The sequence below is a fragment of the Diadema antillarum genome, unplaced genomic scaffold (genome assembly GCF_040938485.1).
Source record: "Diadema antillarum isolate AM-2024a unplaced genomic scaffold, OU_Dant_1.0 seq00000326_RagTag, whole genome shotgun sequence".
NCBI lineage: Eukaryota > Metazoa > Echinodermata > Echinoidea > Diadematoida > Diadematidae > Diadema > Diadema antillarum.
This window is the reverse complement of record NW_027271344.1, coordinates 1,418,539-1,444,899: the sequence shown is the minus strand read 5'-3', so window position 1 is coordinate 1,444,899 and position 26,361 is coordinate 1,418,539. Positions and strand designations below refer to the sequence as shown.

General features: G+C 38.1%; 2 protein-coding genes across 2 annotated transcripts in view; one reads left to right on the top strand and one right to left on the bottom strand.

Annotated features, from left to right (window-relative positions):
• LOC139730689 (protein transport protein Sec23A-like) overlaps positions 1-26,361 on the bottom strand; it is a 92,593-nt gene that overhangs the window by 46,701 nt on the left and 19,531 nt on the right. The window lies entirely within an intron of this gene.
• On the top strand, positions 17,080-19,282 carry LOC139730659 (histamine H2 receptor-like). The gene is made up of 2 exons (XM_071641519.1): positions 17,080-17,863; positions 18,674-19,282. Exons 1-2 carry the CDS (start codon positions 17,113-17,115, stop codon positions 19,162-19,164), a joined length of 1,242 nt encoding a protein of 413 aa, XP_071497620.1. The 5' UTR covers positions 17,080-17,112; the 3' UTR covers positions 19,165-19,282.

The following is a 26,361-nucleotide window of genomic DNA, read 5'->3' as shown; positions in this document are numbered from 1 at the left end:
AACAGAAAATATGAATGCTGTCTTAAATTAAGAAAATCAAGTATGTGGGATTTTTTAATTCTCTTTTTTTTTTGGTTCTATTTATCTATTTACTGAACACATTCAAAAAGTATGATAGACTGACAAATTTTCACACAAGCAAATTAAGCAGACAATAGAAAGAAAGAAATCATGAAAATGGCCATGAAAATGGATGGAGCACCCATTTAGCTTTCTCTACAGAGACAAGTTTGTTCTTTCATGAGGTCTTTAAAGAACAAGTTCACCTTCACGTACCTGTGGATTGAGTGAATGCAACAATATAGTAGAACACATCAGTGAAAGTTTGAGGAAAATCCGACAATCCGTTCAAAAGTTATGAATTTTTTTAAGTATCTGCCCAATTACTGCTGGATGAGAAGACTACTACAGTGTGTGATGCCACATGCTTACAACGATATAATGCAAATAAAAAGAGAATTTCACAAAATTTTACTTTTTGAATAAAATGCACATTTCTTGGACTTGTTACTGATATACTAGTATGTTAAGGATAATATTATTCCCCTTGCCTTCTGAACGAGAAAAGTCGAGTGTTCTTTTGTTATGCGAGAAAAGTGAAAATAAGGTGAATTTTCTTTATACTTTCTTTATATCTTTGTACTCATTTGACGTCACAAGCTATAGTAGTCTTCTCATCCAGCCATGACTGAGCAGAAACTTTAAAAATTCATAACTTTTGAACAGATTGTCGGATTTTCCTCAAACTCTCACTGATGTGTTCTACTAATATTGCTGCATTCACTCAACCCACATGTCTATGCAGGTGAACTTGTCCTATAAGAGATACTGTACTACACACTTGATGAATATTGATTGACTTTGCATGTATATTGTTCTAAACAGACACAATGGAAATCTGCATTCAGGATTGTAAGTAGTGAATCTGGGTGGATTAGAGAAAGTATAGGAAAAATAAGTTTAGCTCAGGAATAAATGAAGTGAGACTCATGGAATGTTTTGAATTATTGGAATGTTTTGAATTATTACAATGTTGCAGGTCCTTATGCAATTCTCTGTCCTCGATTATACAATGCTTAATTCTTAATGAATAATAACTCTGATGGAAATATGCCATCTATTTTTTTTTTTTTTTTTTACTGATTTTCTTGGTTGCCAATATCTGGCCCTGCAATACATATTCACTAAACTCTTATTAAATGTGGAGGCTTTTATGTTCAAATATCTAATTTTCATTCATTTATTTATGTCTGAGTTTGAGCAAGAGGCAGGTTGATTACAAAGGCCTTTCTTTTTATGGAGCAAGCTCTTTGACCGTGTTCATCAGCAAATTTTCCCAAAGTTCTACTCAGAACTGCATCATCAATAGATGCAAATGCCTCAGTTTCACATGCCATGGATACTTGAATGGATTATTGAAAAAAAAAAAATGCTTCTTAGATTACATTCTTTATATTTCTACAGGTGACTATTTTATCCAGTTTAAGTTGATTTGTATCATTTTCATATTCATACAAAGGTTTGGGATTTTGTTCATCATAAATGTTATTGTATGTGTGTGGCAGCAGAAATTTTCTGATTCTTATCACTGCATCCATCTTCCATCTGAAAACTCTAAGGCCCGAATTCACGTAGGTGGTACAAATGAAACCATGGTTTAAACCATGGACAAAAACCATGGAAAGCCAAGTGTCGCATGGAATATTTCGTTACGAAATTAAGTCATATTGTCGATGAAATGATTATTTGGTAACGAAATGGCAACCTTTTTATAACTAAATGAATATTTCGTCCACGAAATGATAATTTCGTTAAGGAAATGGTCATTTTGTCGACGAAATGACCAATTTCAAAACGAAATATCAAAATGAAATATTCCATGCGACACTTGGTGCTCCATGGTTTTTGTCCATGGTTTAAACCACGGTTTCATTTGTACCACCTTCGTGAATTCGGGCCAATGAGACATAATGTATAAAAATGGGTGGGAATGTGCAGTATGTAAATGCATATCACATTTGATGTAAATGTAAATGTATATTTCATATCCTCAAGCTTGTCATGAAATGCCAAACATGGCTTGACCAGCCTGATCAGCATACCTGATTAACATACAATCTGTACAAGTTTGGCAAACAGACTTCCCCCAATGACAAGGACAATTGCTTCGAAATACAAAGCATTGAAGGTTTTCACTCAAATTCCCCTGAAGGAGCGTGTGCCGTCATACATATGAAGCACACGCACACACACAAATTCACTCAGGTTTAAAGGGGCATTCCAGATGATTTTCATAATTTTACACCATGTAGTACATAAATCGACAGGCATATGTATAGATTTGTGGAATTTATTTGGGTCTTTGAGCAGAGAAACCAACACTCAGTACTCTGGAAAATCTTAATATCTTAATATACTGAACAATGTTGATGACATACATGTAGGAGCCTCATGTATTTCAGAAATGGTAATTCCATTACAATACTGCTTGCTTAACAACTTCACCTGTGGAGAATCTGTGCATGCCTTCTTCTTTTCTCCTGCTTCCTTGAGCCCAACTCGTGCATTCTGGTGAGGCTGCCATGCCATCATCCTTATTCATTGCAATTTGTTATAAATTTTGAAAACATTCTTATTCCTCATCCTAATCACAATAAATTCTGAAACTCTGTACTTACATTTAAAACCAATTTATAATTGTTCAAACATAAAAGTCTGAAAATCATCCGGAGGTCTCCTTTAAATCGAAACTACTTCAACAGAACTGCCAGCAGCTAGTACAGTTTATCATGTATTTCAAAGCGTGATTATGCTCACTGTCTGGTATAAATTTTCAGAATTCTGAAGAAACTGCACACGCCTACATTTATCACAGGCTGGAATTAAGCATCTCGTTTCAGGCTTTGGGGTACTTCATGCACTATGCATGAAAAAGAAAAAAAGAAGCTGTATGCAAGATGATCTCACATCATGATCAATCAGCAAATGCGTAATCACTTGGTGAGACAGGATTGAAGAAAATGCATGCAGCTAATCAAACAGACAAACACACGTACGGAAACACAGACTGACAAGTACAAACAATTGTGAGAAACTGCCCACTCTCTGACTACAGAAAGATCATCTCCACCACAAATAGCACTTTTCATCGCACGCTTGACTTTCAATCTTTGCCAGCCTTTATATCGAAAAACTATTTCCTCTGGTTTTAATCATATATCAAATCTCTGCTTTGTCAGTTTTGTTTTGTTTTTGCTGCATTTTGTAGTGCTATTTTAACTCTTTGTGAGCCAGTGTGTCAAAAGGTGCATAAATGGGTACCTAGCAGGTATTGTAATTATCGGCAAACAGAAGTAAGCATGAGAGGGAATATCTGCTAGAAAACTATTCATACCCTTCTGCTGTTATAACACCCTTACAAATGCTCTTCAATGGGATGATGGTTTAATGTTGGAAGGCTTGTCAAATGACGATTCTCTCGGCAAGAAACCATAATTTACATTACACAAAAATAACTATTTTTTATATGCAAAACACTCACGGTAGAAAAAGGAGAGACACTCAGCTATTGAGTGAAAAGCACTTTTAAGCTAGAGATCAACTTTATATTTCATGTGTTTTCTTAATCTTAGCTGTCTATCACAGTATGGTTGTTTCTTCATTCTGAAAACAGGATCCCCTGGGGAAGCTGAAAGACACATATTTCACACACCCCTCATCTCAGCCTGGCCATACTTAAAGAGAAAAATAACAGTCTGGGGGTGTTTCACAAAGAATTTCAGTCAAACTTAAAATTTAAGACTGACTAAAAATCATGGCATGCCACTGGTTTCCCTGTTAAATTTTATTATCCTAATCATCACCCACTTCAAATTGTCATTAATGTTTACAGAATAATTCTTTTGTTATCTTATTCTATCTTGCACAGTATTATCAATGGCGACATGAAAACACTAAAAGTCTCCAAAATCTTCATTTTCATGAGAAAGTTGAGCAATATCGAAGACACACACGGCATTCCATAATTTTCTTGACCATTCACAATTTGAATAATATCACTATGTCAATAATTCTTTGGTTTTAAAGATTTGTTGAAAGTATTCTCCCGTCTATCTCTGTGATTAACATGAAATACATGGTGCACGTTGAATGGGCGGAAATAATTCTTGAAAATATATCCTACAAAAAGCATGATATATTGTCTTTACATAGCTTTACACCTTCCATTTATGGACATAGAAATGGGTTATCATATTATAACTTTCTGTGAAACTGAGGTTTTCAAATATTGAGCCTACAATTGACTTGCTGCAAATGTCAAACATCTTTCCGAAACAACACATGCTTGCAAATCCAATAAAGATTGAAATGGAGTATTTATAGCCAAACAGACCCCTGCGGGATAACGCAATCAGCATGCTGATTAGCACACTCTTGCATGCATTCAAGTCTATCATTACACAATTAACAGTCAAGAAAGGATCTTACACACGTGTCTCCTTGGCACAACACACTTTGCTGCTTGCAGACCACATTTGCAACCTCTGTTCCAGCGGTACATTGCACTCACTTCTTGCTATTAACACTACGCCCCCTCCCTCCCCCCCCCCCCCCACCCTCCACCTTACAAATCCACACCAAGCGCTAATTTTCCTTCCGCTTGATCTCGCAAGTGATGGCCATTTGTGGGAAAGGGCTTTGACATCACTGTAAGTCAAAAACATGAGGGAATTCATGCTATCATGGCTTTACTGCTCTCAATTTAGAGGTTGCCAATAAAATGTGCACCCTGATAATACTAATGGAGAATTTTGCACAGCTGATATAAAACAGAAAAAAAAAGAAAAGAAAAGAAAGGTGGTCCCAACTGTATGTACGTCTACCTTACACAGCAGAAGTGCACTTATGAGGTCAGTTACTGCTAGCTAGTCTTTGTTCAATGGGTATACCTCCACACAAATCTTGTCATCATAATGCTCTAGATCTGATGCAAGCTTTACTCTAACATCAAAATTGCCATGTAAAACATTGACAACTTGGACATTACATTTTACGTTAAAAAAAAGATATGAAAAGAACCAATATGAGGCAAGGATGCATATTACATTCATGAGGCATGCTTTCATGAAACTCTTACTACTCTCTATCAAATGCAAATATGGTTGACACTACTTTACGGTACTGCTATCAACTTGAACTCTTACAAACAACATCAGGAACACAAAAATATACACATGTATGTATAATATTCCAAGAATTCTGCTTTATGCAAATACACTCTTCCTTTTGCTTACGCGAGAATATGATGCCAATGTGTGAAATACGGTGACATGTTCTTTTTAACATATCTGGGACAATGGAGATACCGCCTTTAACAATTTGTTGTGTACTGCACAGTCTGCCAGCAATGAATGTCACATACTTTTTTTTTTTCACCTTATTGTCATTAATTACTTTTTCCAAGGAGTCGCGGAATAGTGTGAGAAGAATTGATTATTTTGTACCTGGAGGGTATCTGCCAGGATCAATACCCAGGCCATGGAAAATATTAACTCATCATCGATTTTCCCTAACACTAAGGTATATAGAGTAGCTGATGAAGACATAATATGGCAGCTCCGTTTCCCCTGAGCAACAATCGCCTCACATGACCAAAGAATGTGAGGAAAATACAACACAGAGGCACAAGGCTCTCACTGCAACTTGAAAGTCAAATACTTAGACTATGAACTACAGCTTTGAGCATTAAGCATCTTTATCTTATCATATTACTTGTTTTAACATGATTAAACATTTGTCCTCACAACAAAGTATACATTTGTGTTCTGATTAGAAGGAATATTGATCAAATGCTGAGTGGAGTACTGTTAAGAGTTGAAATTTTTGTGGTGAGGAAATTTTCGCCCATTTGGCGCATCCAGAAACAACACAAAAATGAAAGCACATATAACCACATTTTGCTTGTAAATTATATATATAGTGCATGAAGCTGAATGCACTATAACAATATAAGCACCGACAAATTCTGAATTTGCCCCGAAGGCCAGTTATATTCAATGAGGCCGCAGGCCGAATTGAATATAATTGCCTGAGGGCAAATTCAGAATTTGGAGGTGCTTGGTACTTGTTATAGTGCAATAAGATGTCATGCACTATGTGTTATATAAAATAGCATACATACCCAGGCAAGATAAATTGAAAAAATACGAAAGCCTAGATCATTTAAAACTCTACACGTGTCTACTCTAGACAAGCAATGATACCAGTTTCTTTTAACCTGTGTAGACAAAATCCTGAAGATCCAAATTCAACTATAGAGTCTAGGGTCTACATGGTTGTTATTATTATCTAACGTTTTCTAGGCCCTACGATAGGTTAGGTCTAGCTAGGGGCCCTGGCCTAACGTTATACTAGATCTACGTCACTTACGAGCGACAGAGCTAACGTACAATACGTTAGTTACACGACCCTCTACAATGTCTACCATGGATCTAACAGTAACACGTTAGGCGCCCTACTTACTGCACTGTGGGTCCAGGACCAGGACTAGATGATGTTTTGTAGGATTAGGGATCTACTAGATTTAAACACAAGGCTTGTGCCAGGCATCATTGAAGTCACCATTGCTGCACATGTGGATTCCGAGAGTGTGTTGTAAATGTCGTAGTGAAAGGTCATAGCGTAGCGTGATCAAAGAGCGCTTAGCGTATTACCGTACACACGCTGCCCATTTCCACGGCGCACTTCCGCGTAGAATGTACGGAGAAAGCGGCACAAATCTTGGGTTGACTTGCTCAATATCCGTCGGATTGATTCCTTTTTTAGAACAGTAGGAGTCCAAAATTCGTAGGGGGTATTTGATGGCATCCTATGTGTCCTTATTGTCTAAGATACTGTTTATATAGATCAGTCTCTGTAACAGTAGCGAACCTGTTCATTTCAGCTTCCATGTTTAAATCTACCGCTGAAAGTCTAGTCCCACACAGATAAGTTGCTGGCATAGCCGGCGAGAATTGAGAATAACGATACTATCGAGAAAAGCATATCGCGGTTGTGGCGCAATCGTGTCGATAAGGTGCGGGATTCAGTACTCGATGATTAAAATAAGGGAGCAAAAACCGATATCAAATCGATAGTGAGTTATCGTTGGCAATCGTTATATTTTGCGTGCACTATAACTTTTGTCATGCACTGCCGGCCTGTATCATAAGTATGTATGCTATTTTATATATACTAATATTCAATGCCTTGATTCCACAGAATTAAAAAGATGTAAAATTCATGTTACCTGGCTGAGCGCAAAGAATTACTAGAGCAAAAAAAATCCACTTTTACAACTACATATAACACGTCACTGAGCAAATCCTCTACAATGTCATTGCGTGTATCTCATATCCCTTTTAGCCTCGCTATGGAATCTGCCTTGTTTTAATGAAGTGATTGCACAATGGTTGATAATTCCTTGCCAACAAAACAGACGAACAATCACGTCAGCAGAGCGCAATGAGTAAAAGGGCAAAGGTATGGATCAATGGCTCTCATATTCAAGTTGTTCAGTCAATAATAGCACATTCGAGTGTGTTTGTGGCTAAAACAATTTCCTAGGCGACAATGAAAATGAACAAAGCACATATCTACTATCAAAATGAGGCCTCAGAATAATTGCTGGCAAATTTGTTAATAATAATTGTCAGGTGTGAACTAGGCTTCCTTTTTCAACTTATACTGTGCTGAAAGTAAAGATGGATTACTAGAAACCTAACTGATGCCTAATTAAGCTTGCGAACTATTCCAATTAAAAAAGAAAATGAGTAAATGTATGCAAGAACACATTGAGAGCAACAGTACAGCAAAAACAAAACAAAACAAACAAAAACGAAACAAAACAAAACAGAAAAAATGTAAGAACACAAGAATTTAGCAAAGAGAGAGGGAGAGAGAGAGAGAGAGAGAGCGAATACAATGAACAAGAAAATCAGAAGAATTATAGGTAAGACGCAAAAACTGAGATGCACAATTTGGAATGGTATGATAATCTGACACTCTAACACACATCATGTAAATCATGCATGACACTACGCAATCAAATTATACTTAGCCTCTCATCCTAATTTGAAGTGCATCAATTTATGAGCGGCTCTGCCCTTCTTCAAAGGAGCCCGAAAAACCCTTTATACATTAATCAGTAAGAACTCAAAGCTGAGATAAAGGACGATTCAAAGCACTTTTGCCATGTCATCAATCAACCTAGTGGAGCACAGGTTTAGTTTTTTATTTTGTTAGGAGGAGTGTGTCAACCATTTTATATCAATTTGCAAAGAAAATCTATATTACATAAAAATTGAATTGACGATTTGATTTGCTATGGAAGTAATTCAATGCGCAAACAAATTCCTACACACGCAACAAATAAGAAATCTACAGATGTAGGTGTGAGTGCGTGCAGGTTTTCATTTACAAATCCAAACATAAAACTGTAATTTTGTCTAGAGATCTTTGCCAAGTCTTTATATTTTTTTTTCCTATCCAATGCCAACATGATAAGCACATTTGCTCTGGTATGTACTGACCAAGAGTTACTTTCAGAGCTGTCATTACGAGCAGATGGAAGTATTAAATGATATTCCAGACAATACTGTCACAGTTTAACAGACTGAAAGGCTGTAATCATAAACCCCTTGCGTGCTGCAAGTCATTTTAAATACCGATATTCCCTCTTATAGTCCCCCCCCCCCCTTTGTATCACTACTCCATAAGAAAATGAGTGTTCTACTTTAAAGGGAAGCAGTCCTGAGATTTTCACTGTACTGATAATTAAGAAGAGTAAAAAATATAAACTTTCACCAATTTATACGCTTGGACATCAAAAATTGTCTCCGTACGCGATTTTTGAAAAATAATTCCTGCAAGCGATCGTGAAAGAGCCGGCAAAAAGATGCTACGTAGTGCATGCCCTACTCACCAATTTGACAGCCGTGCCTCTAAAAACCAATTTAAGTGTTCAAATGATTAGTTGAAATTTTATCATATAATGTGAAAGTTTGTGGTTTTATAATTTCAAACAAAATATTTCAAGCTTAGATATATATAATTTACGAAAAATTAATATTGTAAACATAAATTTATATGTATTTTTAAACCAAATATACCATGAACTTGACATCAAATAGGCACGGTCGTTTTCTAGCTTCCGTCCGTGTTGCATACTTCTTAGCGTAGAAACCACTCTCGCGCGCAAATCCTTACCATTATGTGTACATACACAGTACACTCGACTCCGTCCAGTCGATTTTGGCATTCAAACCGAAGATAACCTGTGCATGAGAGAGTCGAATTCTTCAAAGAAAATATTGTTTGTATCTCAATATTTCTGTAAGTAGTCAGATAATCGCCTTTCCTCGAAAAAAAAAAAAAAATATGACGTGAGCCGGGAAGGGTAAACACAGGGGGTCGTAGGGATATGATTTCGCTCCACTTTGCCGTGCATGTCCAGTCGGCACTGGCAGCAGCTAGCTCAGTGGCACTGTACTGCAGTCCAACCCCGGCTGCAGGCCCACGGTAAATTAAACATAGCTAGCCACTTTCCTTACCTCTCTACGCTTTTTTCCCTCGGTTCTCTTCGAAGTCGATGCTCGAGGTGTTTCTGTTTTATAACTCATGTGAGCAAATGGTCAGGATTGCATCTGGTTTCAGGAGTTTTCTCGGTTTATAACCGAGGGCCACAGCCTGCCGGTCCACGTAAAAACATCGCTTCACAAATTGTCCACGCACAGGTATACATAGGTCACAACACGATTTCGAGATTTTGTAGGCCCTAAGTTTCTTATGTTCGGCATCGTTGTACCGATATTTCCCAGCCATACAGCTCACCTTTCACGATACTTTTGTTGGTCTGGGATGGAAAAAAGGATTTTCCTGGGAAATTTTCTGCACGATTCGAGCAAAACTACTGATGTAAGATAACCTGACCAGACGACGCTGAATGCGGTCGCCCCTGTAGTGTACTAGCAGGCCTGTGTAGAATCGTTTCTACCTACAAATATGTACACTCTGTACGTACTATAGAACATGCATGAGCGGCGACAGGTAGGGCTGCAGCTAGCTGCGCTTGAGACTGGAAAAGTGTGAAGGGCAAACCGCGTACGGGGTGCGTACGCGTATCTACCGTAGATCTATCATCTACTAGTAGTTGTACCGTCCACACGACGTGCGAATATAATACACAATACATACACACACACACACACAACGTAGAAACAATGTCAAATACGAGTCGGAGTAGCCACCGACGTCTTTATGCATCCGGGTAAACTAGGGAGCGTACGGATAACGAGCAGAAGACGGCTGGGAAGAGTTGTGCATCGAGGACGTATGACTCTCCGCCAAGACTTGCTCATTAGCATATTCACCATGCAGAGTCACACTTTTTCAACCAAAATGTACGAGCTTATTTGGTGATTTTAAAGTTTGTTTTTGGTGAAAGTAGTTCATTGGAGGTACCAACAACAACATATTTTTTTAAATTTCGTGAGGACTGTGTCCCTTTAATAGCAAGGCTAACTGTACCCTAAAGCAATGTCATTCCTCAGAAAGAGGTGAATAGCACATAACTAGAATATTGTGTCAAAATCAATAAAGCATGAATGATCCTTAAGCATCAATTGCCTTTGATAAGTGCTGTTTGGCACAATTTGTTCATTGGTGTTATTAGTTAAAGGGACTGTACAGTACTGGTTGAGGTGAGGATTCAGGTTTACAACATTCCTGAGTGAGATAATAAGAAACCTCTTGTGAAATATAAAAGAGCATGTAATTTTAAGAGGGATTCAACGTTTATTTGATGAAAATTGGTTTTCAAATGGCTGAGATATCCACAAAAAAGAAATGATAATAATAAAAGGTGACAAGCCACGCCTTTTATTGGGATCTCTTTGTTTCCCATTGTTTTTGGATATATCTCAGCCATTTCAAAACCGATTTTCATCAAATAAACTTTTGAAACCCCTTAGAATTGCATGCTCTTTGACATCTCATAGAGTGGTTTCTGAATATCTCGCAAAACGTTGAAAGCTAAATCCTCACCTCAACCATAACTGTACAGCCCCTTTTCAGATGCTATTGGCTTCCATAATTAGGTCAGTAGGGCACAGCATGTTTCTTGTCCTCTTCTACCTATCCATTGTAGTTTATATGATGATTTACTCTACTATACTTCAGTCTATACCAAACTAGAAATATCACTTAAGGTGATTAATACCCCCGCCCCGTGACGACAGTCTTACCCAAGGAATGATCTTTCCTTGATCTTCTGCCATTTAAATGCCGTTACCATGGCAACGCAGCTTCCGACACGTCCAAAAAATATGTCTTGCACATCTTCCCACCAAGACTATTGTGTGTGCCACATTTCATAAGCTTTTGTCAAAAACTGAGGAAGTAGTTCAATCCACAAGATCTTTCCTTGATCTTCCGCCATTAATATGCCGTTACCATGGCAACGCAGCTTCCGACACGTCCAAAAAATATGTCTTGCACATCTTCCCACCAAGACCAATGCGTGTGCCACATTTCATGAGCTGCAGTCGAATACAGAGGAAGTAGTTCAATCCGCAAGATCTTTCCTTGATCTTCTGCCATTTCTATGCCGTTACCATGGCAACGCAGCTTCCGACACGTCCGAAAAATATGTCTTCCACATCTTCCCACCAAGATCAAGGTGTGTGCCACATTTCATAAGCTTTGGTCAAAAAACTGAGGAAGTAGTTAAATCCGCAAGATCTTTCCTTGATCTTCTGCCATTAATATGCCGTTACCATGGCAACGTACTTTCGGGTACTGTCACAAAATGCGTCTTGCACATCTACAACCAAAGGCACACATCTGTACCAAGTTTCATGAAAATTGGGCAAAAACTGAGGAAGTAGTTTGCAACACAAAATTTTCCATCATTTTGGCTCATAATATGTGAGCTGTTACCATGGCAACATACTTTTTGTCACTGTCAAGAAATGTGTCATGCTGACCTATATCCTAAGACAAACATTCAATATGAATTCCATGAGAATTGGAAGAACACTGATGAAGCAGTTTTGCCATGAAGCATTTTGCCCTATATTTTACCAATAACATGCCGTTACCATGGCAACGCACTTTTTGCCACTGCGGAAATATGTGTCTTGCACATTAACATATTCAGATGAACATCTGTACCTAATTTCATAAAAATTGATCAAAAACTGTGGGAGGAGTTCGCGACGCAAGATTTGTACCCATTTTTGCCCATAATATGCCGTTACCATGGCAACGTACTTTTGGGTACTGTCAAAAAATACGTCTTGCACATCTACAACCCAAGGCACACATCTGTGCCAAGTTTTATGGGAATCGGTTGAAAACTGAGGAAGTAGTTCGCGACGCAAGATTTGCAACGGACCGACCGCCCGACCGCCCGACCGCCCGCCCGACCGACCGCCCGCCCGCCCGCCCGCCCGACCGACCGCCCGACCGTCCGCTGATTCCTATATACCCCCTTCAAACTTCGTTTGGCGGGGGTATAATAAGAAATTGACTGGATTTCAAAAGCCAGTGGTAAATACTGTTAAACACAATACAGTACTTTAGCGGCATGAAATTTTCACGAATGGGAGCCGATGGCCGTATTCGGAGCATGAAATTTTTACAATCTGCCTCTAACATTCAATGAATATATTGTAGACAAGATCTTTAGCATGCATTTTAATTTCACGAAACTCTGCCTCTCTTGAAATTCACAAAATTAAGATGCACCTGAACATTCCTCGTGTTACAGTATGCAAAGTTGAAATTGTTCCACAGTGAAGGCTCAGTCTTGTCAAAACATTCTTTTTGTGTGTGTCTTTACACAGCAATGAGTTCCTGTTTTCTACCCCCATCTACGTAGGCTTGCTGCTAATCAATTTTGCTTTATGCTTCCTTCTCTCTTGTTGTCTCAGCTGTCCACACAGCATTCATGAATACCACCCTGATATCTTAATCTGACGTTGAAAACGCAGCTAATACCAGCCAAAACTGTGGAGGAAGGAGTGAGAAATGACTTCTTCATCTTCAGTGCTGCTAGTGTTCTTCTCTATTGATGATATATATTGTAAAACATGATTTTTTGCGGCATGAAATTCGTGCAAATTTGAGCTGACAGTCTTTTACGTGGCATGAAATCTTTGCGAATTGCCACTGGTATTCGATGCATACAGTGTAGACGTGAACTCTCATGTGCATTTTACTTTTGCGAATATTGGCTCTCGCAAAATTCATAACATCAAAATGCACACGAATACTATTCATTATACAGTAATTTCATAACACCTGTCATGCATAGGTCTTCCTCCTTCATCTCTTTCTATGTTTTGTAGCATGAGCATCCAATAAAGAACAACAACATGTCATCAGGTTCTTTCTCTCATGTCTGTCCTACAGCACTAAAATGAAGTTCTTTTTATAACCATTTTTTTTTCTAATGTATCAAGTTAATACATTAAAAAAACTTTATAATTACTACCAAAGACAAATGAGCTATGTGTCGTTACCAATAGAGTAAGTGATGATATACTGCCTGAATTGAAATGATAGCCTTTGGTAAAGCTGGTACAATCCCTTCCATACAATCAATCATCTACATTTTGTTATCTAGTGTGATACGAAAGAAATGCACAATGGCATGACACATGAACCTTATCTACTTAGTTCTATGAAACACTGAATTTTAACCTAATTGTTACTGCTAAGCTGTCATGTCATCATGAATATCCCACTCACTAAAGTCTTTCTACATTCTAGCAGTTTGTATAATATCATTATTTCCGCTTTCATGTACCATGTCTCAGTAACACAGAGCTCTGTTTTAAAAGCAATTACTGACTGCATTATTCTACAGTTGCAATGTATTTAAAAGCTCAAACAGCAATCAAAATGCCAGCTTCTATTCATTTCTCCAAGGTACATTGCATTCCACATGTTCAACCTGGGATACCTCCTCTTCTGAATGTTTGTTAACAATCCCCAACTACAGACAATACATCAAGGACATTTCCTCCCATTTGTGCAATCCCAGCATCACCTCTACTCACGCTTTCAATTGATACCCTCTTCTTGATTCAATATCGCGTTTCACAAATTTGACAGTGTCTCAAAAGATTTATCACCAAATGGAGGGAGGCTGGATAATGAGAACCTCAATTGAGTTAACATGGGAAATGTGTCAGGATACTGGCAAACACTGCTGAAAGGCATGCAGTTTCTTCGCTTTTCTGTCATTGTGAGAGTATTTTCCCTTCTCTCTCATACTTGTCTACAGTTATCTGGAAGCAGAGCACTTTGGGGTACAGTATTTCAGGAGAATGGGAATTGCACCTACATGGTGTCAAGCCATCATCTCTTGAAGACTTTGATCATTTAACTGCTCAGACTAGTAAAGAATATTCCAGGGGAGAATTGACAAGGGTTCTAGCCAGAACCATGCCAAACAACAAAATTTGCACACCAACTATCCCCTGTGCCCTCATAGCATGCCAGCCACAAGTTGGACACTTAATCGATCGCTAGTTGGGCATAAGTAGTAAACCTCACTTACGGCATCACAGAAAAAGAAATCTACACTAAATCAAAAGGAAAGAATGGCCAGTGCACATTTGACAGCATTTTCCATGTAGCTAACACAAGACGAAGAATGAAAAAGAGTGTAGTGGTTCACTACACAACTTTTCACTCTGAGTAATACATTTGACACTCACGTACACACCATCTGCTCTTTTGCCATTAAAAAAAACTATGGTCAGCACTGAAAAGTCTTATATTTGTAAATGGCTGTCATATATAATTCTTACAAAACAGCTCTAACTTGTTTAAATTCACAACCAGATTACAGATGCGACAGAGGGTAAATTTTACTGCCTGACAATACATCCCATTTGCTCTTTTTTTTTTTTCTTTCCTCAAACAAAACTATCATCAAACATCTTAATGATTACAAAGCTGTACTAGGTAATTGCCATATTATGTTTGTGTATCATATAGGCAGATGGAGGCCTAATGTATGTCAGAAGAGAGGGTAAATGTCTTGCCACTTCGTGCAAAAACTATTCATATTTCTGATTTCTGTCAGTCTCTTATCACAACAATTAAGGAATGGCAAACTCACAGTACACTAACTCTTTAGCAGAATTCTACAAATTAGACAAACATTTCTGATGACAAATGTCAAATGAAAGCACAGGCCATTGGAAATGCACAGACATGCAAAAATTTCATATCTACTGGAGATCACTTGAAAATTTACCTGTTAATCTATCTAGTTACTGATTTATTTATTCATCTGTTTGTCTATATGTGGATGCATGTGTACACTCATACAAACTCTGAGTTCTTGTTTTGAGGGGGTGCATTGGAGACAAACAAACTATGCAAAGCCTTCCAAAATTATTAGAGAAAAAAAAATCACTGTAAAATCAGTTCTGATATGGTTGCTATGCTTGTCAATTCAATTTCATGCTTTCTTACATGCAGAGCATATCATCTAGACTCAAGCCTGCTAGTACTAGTATTTCAGATATAAGATTTTGAGCAATTTCAACAGCTGTTTCCAAAGAAACAACAAGATATAGTCCAGAAACGTTTAGATTTGATGTCTTGAATCTCATTTCCTGCCAATCTTCACCGATTTCTCCTCCATTACCTTGCAGAAATGGGGCACTACAGACTATATGACTTACTCTGGACAGAAAAAAAAAAGTTAGAAGAGCAGCAGCACAGTGAACAAGACACTGATGGAATTTCATACCTCAAATGAGATTACAACACGTAACGTGACAGAGGATCTTCCAGTATTATCACCCCTGAGGCATTTTGCAGCTTGCAATGCAGGAGGAAGGAAAGAAATTCACACCTCAAAAAGTTCTCATGCAAAAGCTGAGCTTGTTGAATTGACTTTGCACCATTAGTGTAATCTGACCTCCAAAACCTTGTCATACGTTAAATTGCTGTTGATGGGATCACATCAGGCTGGTTGCATTTGAACCCTTAGACTTTTTTTATTACTAATGCCGGAGGGAGTTGTGCACTGCAGGCACTCTCGCGAAGAAATCCTCCCCCAGGAACGGAAGGACTGAACGAAGAGTAACTTAGAGGAGGATCCAACACAACACATTTTGGAAGCGTTCTAGTGATCAATCTCTACACAGCTTCTCCATGCCAGTCTTTCATCTCTACCTCATCTGATCAGACTGAAAAAGGGATAGCATCGTGAGGGGAGCCCGCATAGAAATGCACATGTAGGGATAAATTGTGAGTGCCCTGTTCACTTTCATGCTTTTCATATGCAAGTCCAAAACAACCGCCGAAAGGGAGTTTACTTTCACCAAAAACAGTGACAGGTAATGCAATAACACACCTCTACGTCTGATGGGTACTCTTTAAAGAAGGGAAAAAAATGAAGAAGGTCAGCTGATTGAGGTTCACCACAGGATCAACTTGCATGGACAGTCTTCAAATGATCAGATTTCCTGGCGTGCTGACCACCACACTTCTCAGCTTACCCAGGCTGGTGTGGAGAGCCTAGAGATAATCCGCAGTGCCTGCCAACAAGTTTAAAACTTGTGCAGATGAATAATAGTGATAAGCATCTCATGAAAATCGCTGCAATACAGAGGTTTCCAGTCTCATAGTGAAGATGCATGTGATTTATGCTCTGACACATATTGTCTGCTGTGATAAAAAACCCCAAAACAAGAACAATCTTCCAGGGTCCGGATGTAATGCATTATTAATGATGGCATCTCATGTAAGTGATGCTGGAGTTTTACATGCAAAGGCAGCTGCAATGAGATGAATCTCGCCTATTTGTATTATTTACTGTGTTGTGCAATGTATTCTGAGGTTGAATCCATGGAAGATTGCCTCACTAACTAAAAATTTTGTATGGAAAAACCAATATGTATATATATTGCATTTTTTTAAGGAAGTTCTGTACAGCCAAAATGTTGTGCTACTGAGGACAAATAATGAAGTTCTGCAGAAAGATTTCTCTCTCTTCTTACTGAGACTCGCGAAACGGGAAATGGACATAGCATTATTTCCAGTACAATGGAGAACTTGATAAATTCTTCTGAAGCCACCACAAAGGTATCTGAGCAAGACTACCCGCTTAGTCAAAGCCTGAGCTATACCTTGGGCAGCCTGATGATCCTGACAACCGTAGTCACCATTCTCGGCAATCTCCTCGTCATCATCATTATCTTCCGCTCACCCAAGATTCAGACAATCACATCGGGGTTCCTGATGAACTTGGCTATCGCTGACCTCTCCACCGGCATCCTCTTGTTGCCCTTTGCCACCAGTGTCCAGCTGAATCTGGCCTGGATCTATAGTGACCAGTGGTGTGGCATACTGGGCTTCCTCTACCTTGTGATTGGGATCGTCTCCACCTGGACGCTAGCGAGCCTCAGCACAGAGCGCTACATCGCTGTCAACCACCCGCTCAAGTACCACCAAATGCTCACAAAGACCCGGGTGTGGATGGCGATTCTACTGAACTGGGGATGTGCCATCTTTATGGCCTCTGTACCCTTCATGGCAAACAGCAAATACGTCTACCTTCCATCATACGGCTTCTGTCTTCCTAACTTGGACACAAACGGGGAAGCTGCAATAGCGATTCTGATGATGGGAATATGCCTCCCTTTTGTGATCATGTGTTTTGCTTACATCTCCATTGGACGAGTAGCCTGCACACAGGCAAGACGTAAGGTTATAGAGTGCAATGAGGACCACTGTGTCTATGTGTCTCCAAAGAACAAGGACTACAGGGCAGCAAAAATTCTGGCAGGCCTCGCAGGTTTGTATTTTCCTTTCACTCATCCAATATACTTGAGCTTTGTTTCCTCCAGGAAACAAGTCCTGGATTACCACACCCTCATTCATCATATCCTTCATTTTGGTTCCAATAAATTGATGCAGCTTTCACATAGAGAACAAAGCCCAACTGCAAGTTCATACAATGTACTAGCCCATAAGTTTTTGTTTTGTTTTTTTCCCCTCAATATTTGTTGACAATCCCAAACCCTGTGGGAGGCAAAATGGAAGTGAGTACATCAAATCACATGTACTAGTATACAGCAAAAACAATGCTCATATGCACATCATCTAGGAGATAGCAATATCTGAAAAGTGCAATGGCATCCTATCAGAGCCTTGGGATCAGTTAGACTCTTCTTGGCTGCTTATGCAGCCCTAGACCCAATGGAATTGGCACAATGTATTCTGAAACCTTTATATTGCTAACATACAAACCATGCAATGTCAACAAGATAAAAATTCTCCTTTGTTAAAACAAAGACATGTATAGACATACAACATAAAAGACTGGAATTTAAAACCAGGAAGTGGCTCAATGTCAACAAAGAAGGAAACATAATCTGAAGTAAAACCTGGTCATATCTTATAATCAACCGTATTCCTTTACCCACCAATCTTGTCAATAACACCATGAAGATCAAAAGTGCACTGAAATGACTTTTGTGGCTTCCTAAAACTTTCTGTATCATAGGATAAGGTTACAAAAAAAAATGACTACATACAATTATGAACATGTGGCATTTTCTTCTCTTCTTTTTCATTTCCCTCTACCCGTTCCACACCCACACAGGGGTGTTTGCATTCTGCTGGCTTCCATTCACGTTCCTCTGTTGCTGGGACACGTGGAGTGAGAAATCTGCCCCCGCACTGGTCAGTGCAGTGGCGCTTTGGTTTACCCTCCTCAGCTCCGCCATCAACCCGTGGCTCTACTCGATCCTCAACCGCACATTCCGGGCTGCCATGCGACACCTGGCCACTCAGGCGGCACACAAACTGCCTCTGGTGCGGAATCACTTCCGTGTGGGTCCCACCACGGCCAACAGCCAGTGTTTGCCCGGTGCAGGAGGCGCCAGTATGGAGATGACGGAGTGCCAGGACACACAGGGTCGGCACACGAGACAGAGCACCGGTAACAAGAGGCCTGAGGGCCCCTCTGACCATACGAGTACATCTCCACAGGAAGAAAAGGGGTTGCAGGGAGAAAAGTCGCATACAAATTTGCCAAGTTCTAAACACATCAGAGCTGTTCAGGCAACCATAGAAGTTGGAGATAATGTATAATGTAACATAAAGAGCTGCTGGGAGGGAAGGTTTATACCCTCTGTGACAAAAGCTGTTATTTTGTTTTTCTCCAACCAGCAAGGGCAATTGAACAATTAGGGATGACTATGGCCATTAAATAAAGGAGGATAAAGGCAAGATTTAATCTGATACTAAGATGATAGCATTTTGCCACAAAATGATAGAAGTGACATGGGGCCATGATTAAAATTTGTACGTGACTTACACTGGACTTTTCATTAAAAACCAATTCCGATCCCTGTGCATCAAAACACTTTTAGTATGTGAAAATGATAGACCCTTGATGGTGCATTAAACCACAGACCTATAGCAAAGTTTGTTGTAGGTCTATAATCAAACCATGCTTCCATGGTCATTCCTAAACAATCCTTTTGGCTGACTCTTTCATGTTACGTGGAGTAGAGAACTGTGGAATTTGTGTCCTTGATATGAAGGAGCACAGGACCGAACACTATTACAGTCACAAATAAAGAGTGTATACATTGCTCACGTAAATGAAACCAAAATGACCTTTTGCTGTACTTACAGAGGTGATTTAAACCCTATTCTAATCAGATTAAGAGAATATCTAAACTACACATTATAGCTCATTATACACGTGCTTTACGCATAGACAAATATGGAAGAGAAGATAGGTCCAATCAAAATCAGATTCAAGTATTTGGCTATAAACGTACATTGCACCGTGACGACAGAGGCATTAAGGTTTTATAATTGGTAACTAATTACACATGGAGTGACTATTTAAGATCAATTAGTCTTCAGAGCCCTCGATAAAATGCTCCACTAACAGGAGATTTAATGCCTGTGAGAGCCATAAAGCTTCCCGTTGTTGTCATCACCGGGTTACGACTGTCATAACTGCAAATGACCAACTTGCTTTGGAAACACTTCAATGAAGGCACTCACAAGATCCACACAGGCAATGCACGTATATCACACTCTTCAGTATAATCAAGATGTATCTCTGAGATAATACACTCTTTGCATTAATCTGCAGAGGATGTTATCAAAATTTGATATGTCAATAGAAGTCTGCAAAATATAACACATTGGAAAGAGTTCTAAGCTGATGACAAATTCCAAAAAGTGTATACCTACAGTATAGTGGGATAGAGTGCAACAGGGAACAGCAAATAATAGCTGACAAGTCAGCAAGAATATTTCAAGACAACATGTATGTAACTTGCGTCAGAGTATTTAAGTCAATGGGAGCGATACACAACTACACAATCCTGGAGATAATGCCTCTATGAGATTAATCCCATATACCAAGGAGCTTCAATACCTATCCCATAGGACAAAAACATATTGAGGAAACTGTTAACACCTCTGGGAGTCAATTATTGATTGGCAAAGAGGCGAGAGGAGTCTGCTCCATGGATGTCTGAAAGCACAACAGATTAAAAATCAAATGGTATCATGCTAAAACAAGACAGATCTATCCTTGCTGAGAAAAGGTTTTCTGAGAAAAACCTTCTAAAATGCACATGTATTATGGAAAAGCTTACGATGCTACCCTTCAGACGATTCATCACCCAAACCTCCTTCACTGTCTATTTCTTTTTCTGTTCTTTGTTTTTTTTTTTTTTGGGGGGGGGTATACAGGGATGGGAAGGGGCAATGAAAGGGTTTCTTCAATATTTTACCTTTGATAACTTTGTTTTCAAGCTGAGAGAGAAAGCAATTTGAATGCACCAACATGCACATATTTCTTGTTCTTTAGTTACTATATTCAATATTAAGGTTATGATTGATTTTTACTGCATTTTACTGTACACAATTGGTATTCGTTAGCATTGTGAGCAGAACATTTAAATTGCATTTGGTCACCTTTTCACCTTCTGCACTGATGATGTTATGTCTTCTCTTTAAATTGAAAACCCCCAAATTAGGCAGGATTTCTACTAAGTTTAGAAAAGCTTAGAACATCATTTTTGGCTGTGCATGTGTATGTGACTGATATTTGATGAAAATGACTTTGTGTGTTTCCATGTATGTTGATATTGAGAAGGACTTCTAATGTCATCACGGAGTAATACTCACTTGCAGTTCATTACAGTGCATCCACAATCAATGCAGTATGAATAAAACTGTTTCATGTGCATGTTTTATCTTTCATTCTGGGTGAAAATAAAACATGACATCAACAATTTGGTCTTTTCCTCAGAAGGGGACCAGAGAATGCCTTAATTAAGTACAACAATAGTAGTTCAAAGGAGTTAACTAGTGTTGTCATTTCTAACATTTGAAAGACAGGCAGTTTGATCTGTACTACGGAAATGTTCCTGATTTCTTGGGCCAATTACCTTACAGGATAGCTATAGTTAATTGCATTCAAAGCCTTCCTGCTTCATTAAGCCAGTCTTGCCTTGAAATTCATACATAGATAATGACATCTTTACAGTGCATTAATACACAAATTATTTCTACACTGCTTGCTTCCATTTACATCATTTAAAGTTGTATATTTCAAAATCAGCCAAATTACATACTGCAGTGGTGAATATACTCGTAATGATGCAAGTAGTAATGGATGCATATAGAGAAGTGTAATAAAAGAATGAAAATTGCAGGTTTTTCACCTACCGAGAGAGCTTATCAATGTGAAAATACAATTTACTGCATTTCTGCAATGATGTATTAAATGTCTATTGATGATAGAATATCAATTTGATACATATAAAAAAGTATGCACAGATGGGTTTCTACTCCCTGACAATATGCTTTTTGTGACACTAGATGGCAAGGGCACAGAAGTCTCTTTGGTTCTTCTCCAATATCAATGTCAGCTACATTTTACCTAAATGAAAGATGTTGCCACATACAAATGTATATCCTCATTCCTTTTGGTGACATCTAGTGTGCATTGTCTGAACAGCAAGTTCTATGACGCATTTTCTTTTTTTAGTTTGGTACAATAAATGCACAATTCATAAATTCTGAATGACTTTTATGATTTTCTATCATAACACTTTCTGTTGCTGGACTACAAAATGCTTTCAAGCTTTGCTTGCTAATGTGATATGTCGACACATCAATGAACACAAATCAAAGCAGCAGGTGAGAATCAAAATGGCATTTACCCTGTAAACCCTGTAATGTCCTTCTGTTGTTACAGTCATGAAATTTCAATGACCATTATGCTATGTTCTAGTACAGAACTGATGAGTGATGACTTTAGATATTATCAGCTGAGAACCAGAAGGGCGCTATCACATTCTGAGATTTTAGTGTAAATAAACACAAAAGATTAAATAGATATTCATGAAATGTAAACTTTATTTAATATAAAGTAGTTAGATTTATAAGCCTTGTTCCAAATATGGATAGGGTAAAATAATGCCCTTGTGGTTATGATTTTTAAAATTCTATTGAAAATGAAAAGAATTTAAAATTGACACTATAATGTAGAGGAGATTGAGCTCCAGAACTTGATACCAATAACTCAACACCCCTCCTCCTCCCCTCAAAAAAGGCGATAAAGCCCTTCTAGTTCTCAGCCGATGATGTATTGCCATTTCACAGGCATTTTCTGTGTTTCATCTGAAGTGGTTGACTTGCTCATGGTCAAGAGGAAATTGTTTTCTAGCAGATAGAAGATTGTAACAAGAAGTATTAAATGTAATGATTTTCATGAAATTGGAAACCCATATTGCACAGCATGGTGTATCATTTCTTGCAGGTGAACCAGGGCGAGAATGAAGATCAGACAGCCATGTTAACTCTTTACAGAGTGATGATTACCAATGTCTCCTCTATCATGGTACACAATCAAACATGATTTAAAAGATGTAAAGCATGAATTGATGATTGAAATATTTTGAAGAGAGAAAGGGTGAGACAGACAGACAGATAGGAGAGAGAGGAATACAATGTATCTGAGATTATTTGCGCATAGGTATGTGAATGTGCTTGAAGGTCAGAGTATTACACATGTTACTGCAACAAAATTGTTGATGATAAACAAGATAAAAGAAAGGAGTTATTTGAAAAATTGAAAAGAGATACAGTTCTTAACAGGAAGAGGCAGAGAAAGGACATACGACACATTAGGGAGACAAAAAATGAACACAGTAAAAGAAAACCTAAATGGGAAAGTTGTATGGTTATGAACATTGCTACAGAAGATTAAGTATCAATTCAACAAATTTTGAAACATACCGGGACTACTGGCACTTCATATCAGGGCACACATGCATTTATATTAAAAAACAAAGTAGGCTAAGGCTAATGAACATCTATTTGATATTCTTAGATTTGGGAAGACCCTGATGACAACACAAGACATCCTATTATAGCATAATTCCTTGACTTTTCCTTTCTCTGTCTGACGCCAAACGAATTAATTTGCTAGAGATCAAAACTGGCATTCCTCTTTGCTTATTAAATCTCTCCAATTTCTTCTTAAAAACCACCCCCAGATTCCATCTCCCTAGATATAACCTTCCACTTCTATACATTATTGTGCTGGCATTTGGACGAGGTCTCATCATTCCCTATCTTATCAATACACAAAACTTCTACTGTTGCAGTTTTTACACAACAGTACCATCGAAACATAAAAAGATGGCAATTTGGATAATGCCATAATGATATAAACACAAAGAAACCATGTTTTGGCTGAAAGGTAATGTTGTTCACAACTATGCAAATGAGTGGAGGTGATAACATCACACACTCATGATATACTCCTTCTGGTGTGAGCAAACAGAAATTACACTTTTAAAAGATAATGCACCAACTACAGCCTTCCCCCTCCCTCACATGTCATCACTGCCAATTTGGTGTTATTGTTTGCAATAACATGAATTCAATGCACAGAAATCATTTTTTTTTCTTTCTTTCTATTTTGAATTCATGCCTACAGAAAAAAAAATGTGGAGATCTTTAGTGCAGATCGATAGAATGCTTGTGATGTAGCATATGGAATATCAAAAAGTTGCCAATTTGAGAAGGAAATATAAAGTCTAATCAGATAAAATACATCTAGGCAATTTATGAGTAAAGAACAGTGCATAAATGAATTTAGCCATAAACAAATTTTGCCACTTTAAAAATGCTGGACAAAAAAAGAAGAAGCAAACAATATACAGGATTGTAGATGAATAACAAATAAAAAAGAGTTATTTCTATCTATCTAACAATAAATAGGAAAAATAAGAATAAAAAGTTATAGCACCAAACCACAGGAATCTGCAAGAGGGGGGGGGGGGGGGGAGAGGGGGGCAGTCATATGAGAATGTCCCAAACTTGAGTGTTTGTGAAGTGTGATTATCATTTCATAGGGATTTGCATATATATAACATGTAAGCATGTAAACATGACCTTGGCAAAACAAAACTGGGGGCTTGTGCTAACATTAACTACTATTTGTCACCCATTTGATTTATAGCATCAATCACTCAAGTGATTTCCACATCAACTACCCTTGGTGCACAGGGAGTGTGCTGACATAATATATATATGCCGTTGGGCTTTCTGCAGTTCTATAATGAACAGACTGGATTATATCACTGGCCTTGTCTGATATCTAGTATGCAGGCCAGGGAAGGCCTCAAGGGAAATTCTGTCAAGGTAGCCATTTAACCAGCAGGAGACAGAAAGCCTCACTACTCTCCGTAGTCCATGATGGCTATATATTGTTTAAACAAGTATTGAAGACACCTGCTCTATATCTTCTAAATTGTATGTAATATTATTACTTTCAGTAATCCTCATATTTTTCTTAATTCTTTCTGTCAGTAAATAATTTGCAATACGATTCAAATAGTCAAGCGCCTTTGACTTCATTTTGTCAGATTGAAGAGACAGTAATTCAAACTCTAAAATCCTACCTTAACATGGATCATATTTCTACGGACCTGTAATGAAACTACGATTGCTTGTCTAACCTGTAATAGTGACAGCTGCATTTCTTGGTTGTAACTTTGATGTGAGTGACATCACAATGCAGTTGCATCTTCAGATTACCTTAAATTCAGTATTTCTCCTTGAGTGGATTGTTTTTAATGCTATTTGTCATTGGAAAAGATATTTTTGAATGCCACTTTCCAAGCAATAAGACATCAATCAAGATGGTCAGCTTCACTCTAGCAAGCTATCCAACTAGTGAGTCCAGATGGATGACCTTCTTAAACATCTTTTTAGTATCTTGTTTTTGCCAACATTTTCCATTTGGAAAGGCAGAGTAAAACATTATTTCCCCTACTTGAAGATTTTCCAAAAATATTCAAAGTTGAAAATATCAACAACAACAAAAAAACTTGAACCTTTAAAAAGTTGAACCTTTAAGTTGAACCTTTAAGTACTTATTATAAATCCAACATGATACAACTATGAATCTTAACAAAAGGAGAGATAAGTGAGGTCCAATGAATGTTATTCAAAACAAATGCTCACATAATTTTACATAATTTTACAATACTACACCATATTCATGTATTCTGGAACAGGAAGCTATTCCTTTTTCAGATCAATAAATTAACTTGGAAAATGGTCTTCATACTGTCAAAAATACAGCATCTGTACCTTGAAATCAAGAACAATCAAACATACAAACACAAACAGAAAAGTATCATGTACAAGTGTGCATGCAGTGAAACAGCTTTCATGCTGTACAGACTGTTGTAGGTGAAGCACATGGACGTATCATGACAAAGCGGTGACATGAGCTTAATTTACACTACCTTACTGAGAAGCAGGACGGAGTCATATTAAAACAACTGGATGAGGTAAATTGATTTGAGTGTATCAAGGTTGATAGCGAATGAAATCTAACCAAGCAATGTTGATATTTTACTTCCTGCAACAAATCAGTTCAGTATATCCTGCTGGCATAAAGATTAAAAGAGTGACTCCACTGGTAACTAGGCAAAAATGCAACATAACAACGCCCCCCTCCCAATCTAAATTAAAGCCAGTACAGTGCTAGACACACCACTTGTCCCTGACATAATCAAATTATGTTTGAAAGTACCAAATAAATTACGTGCAAATGGCATACAAGGTTAAATGAAGATCAACAGCAGTGTCAATGAGTTGATTGATGAAATTAAACATCAGCGAAAAATTAAGCAATACACTTGTCTATCACTTGGGTTGTACATCTCAAGGAAATTAGCCTTCACCACAGATACACGGTAGGATTTGCCAACATTTTCAGAGGGTCTCATC

Coding starts and splice junctions, on each gene's coding strand:
- LOC139730659 (XM_071641519.1), top strand. CDS start 17,113: ATGGAGAACTTGATAAATTCTTCTGAAGCCACCACAAAGGTATCTGAG. Junction 17,864..18,673: donor AATTCTGGCAGGCCTCGCAG/GTTTGTATTTTC, acceptor ACACCCACACAG/GGGTGTTTGCATTCTGCTGG.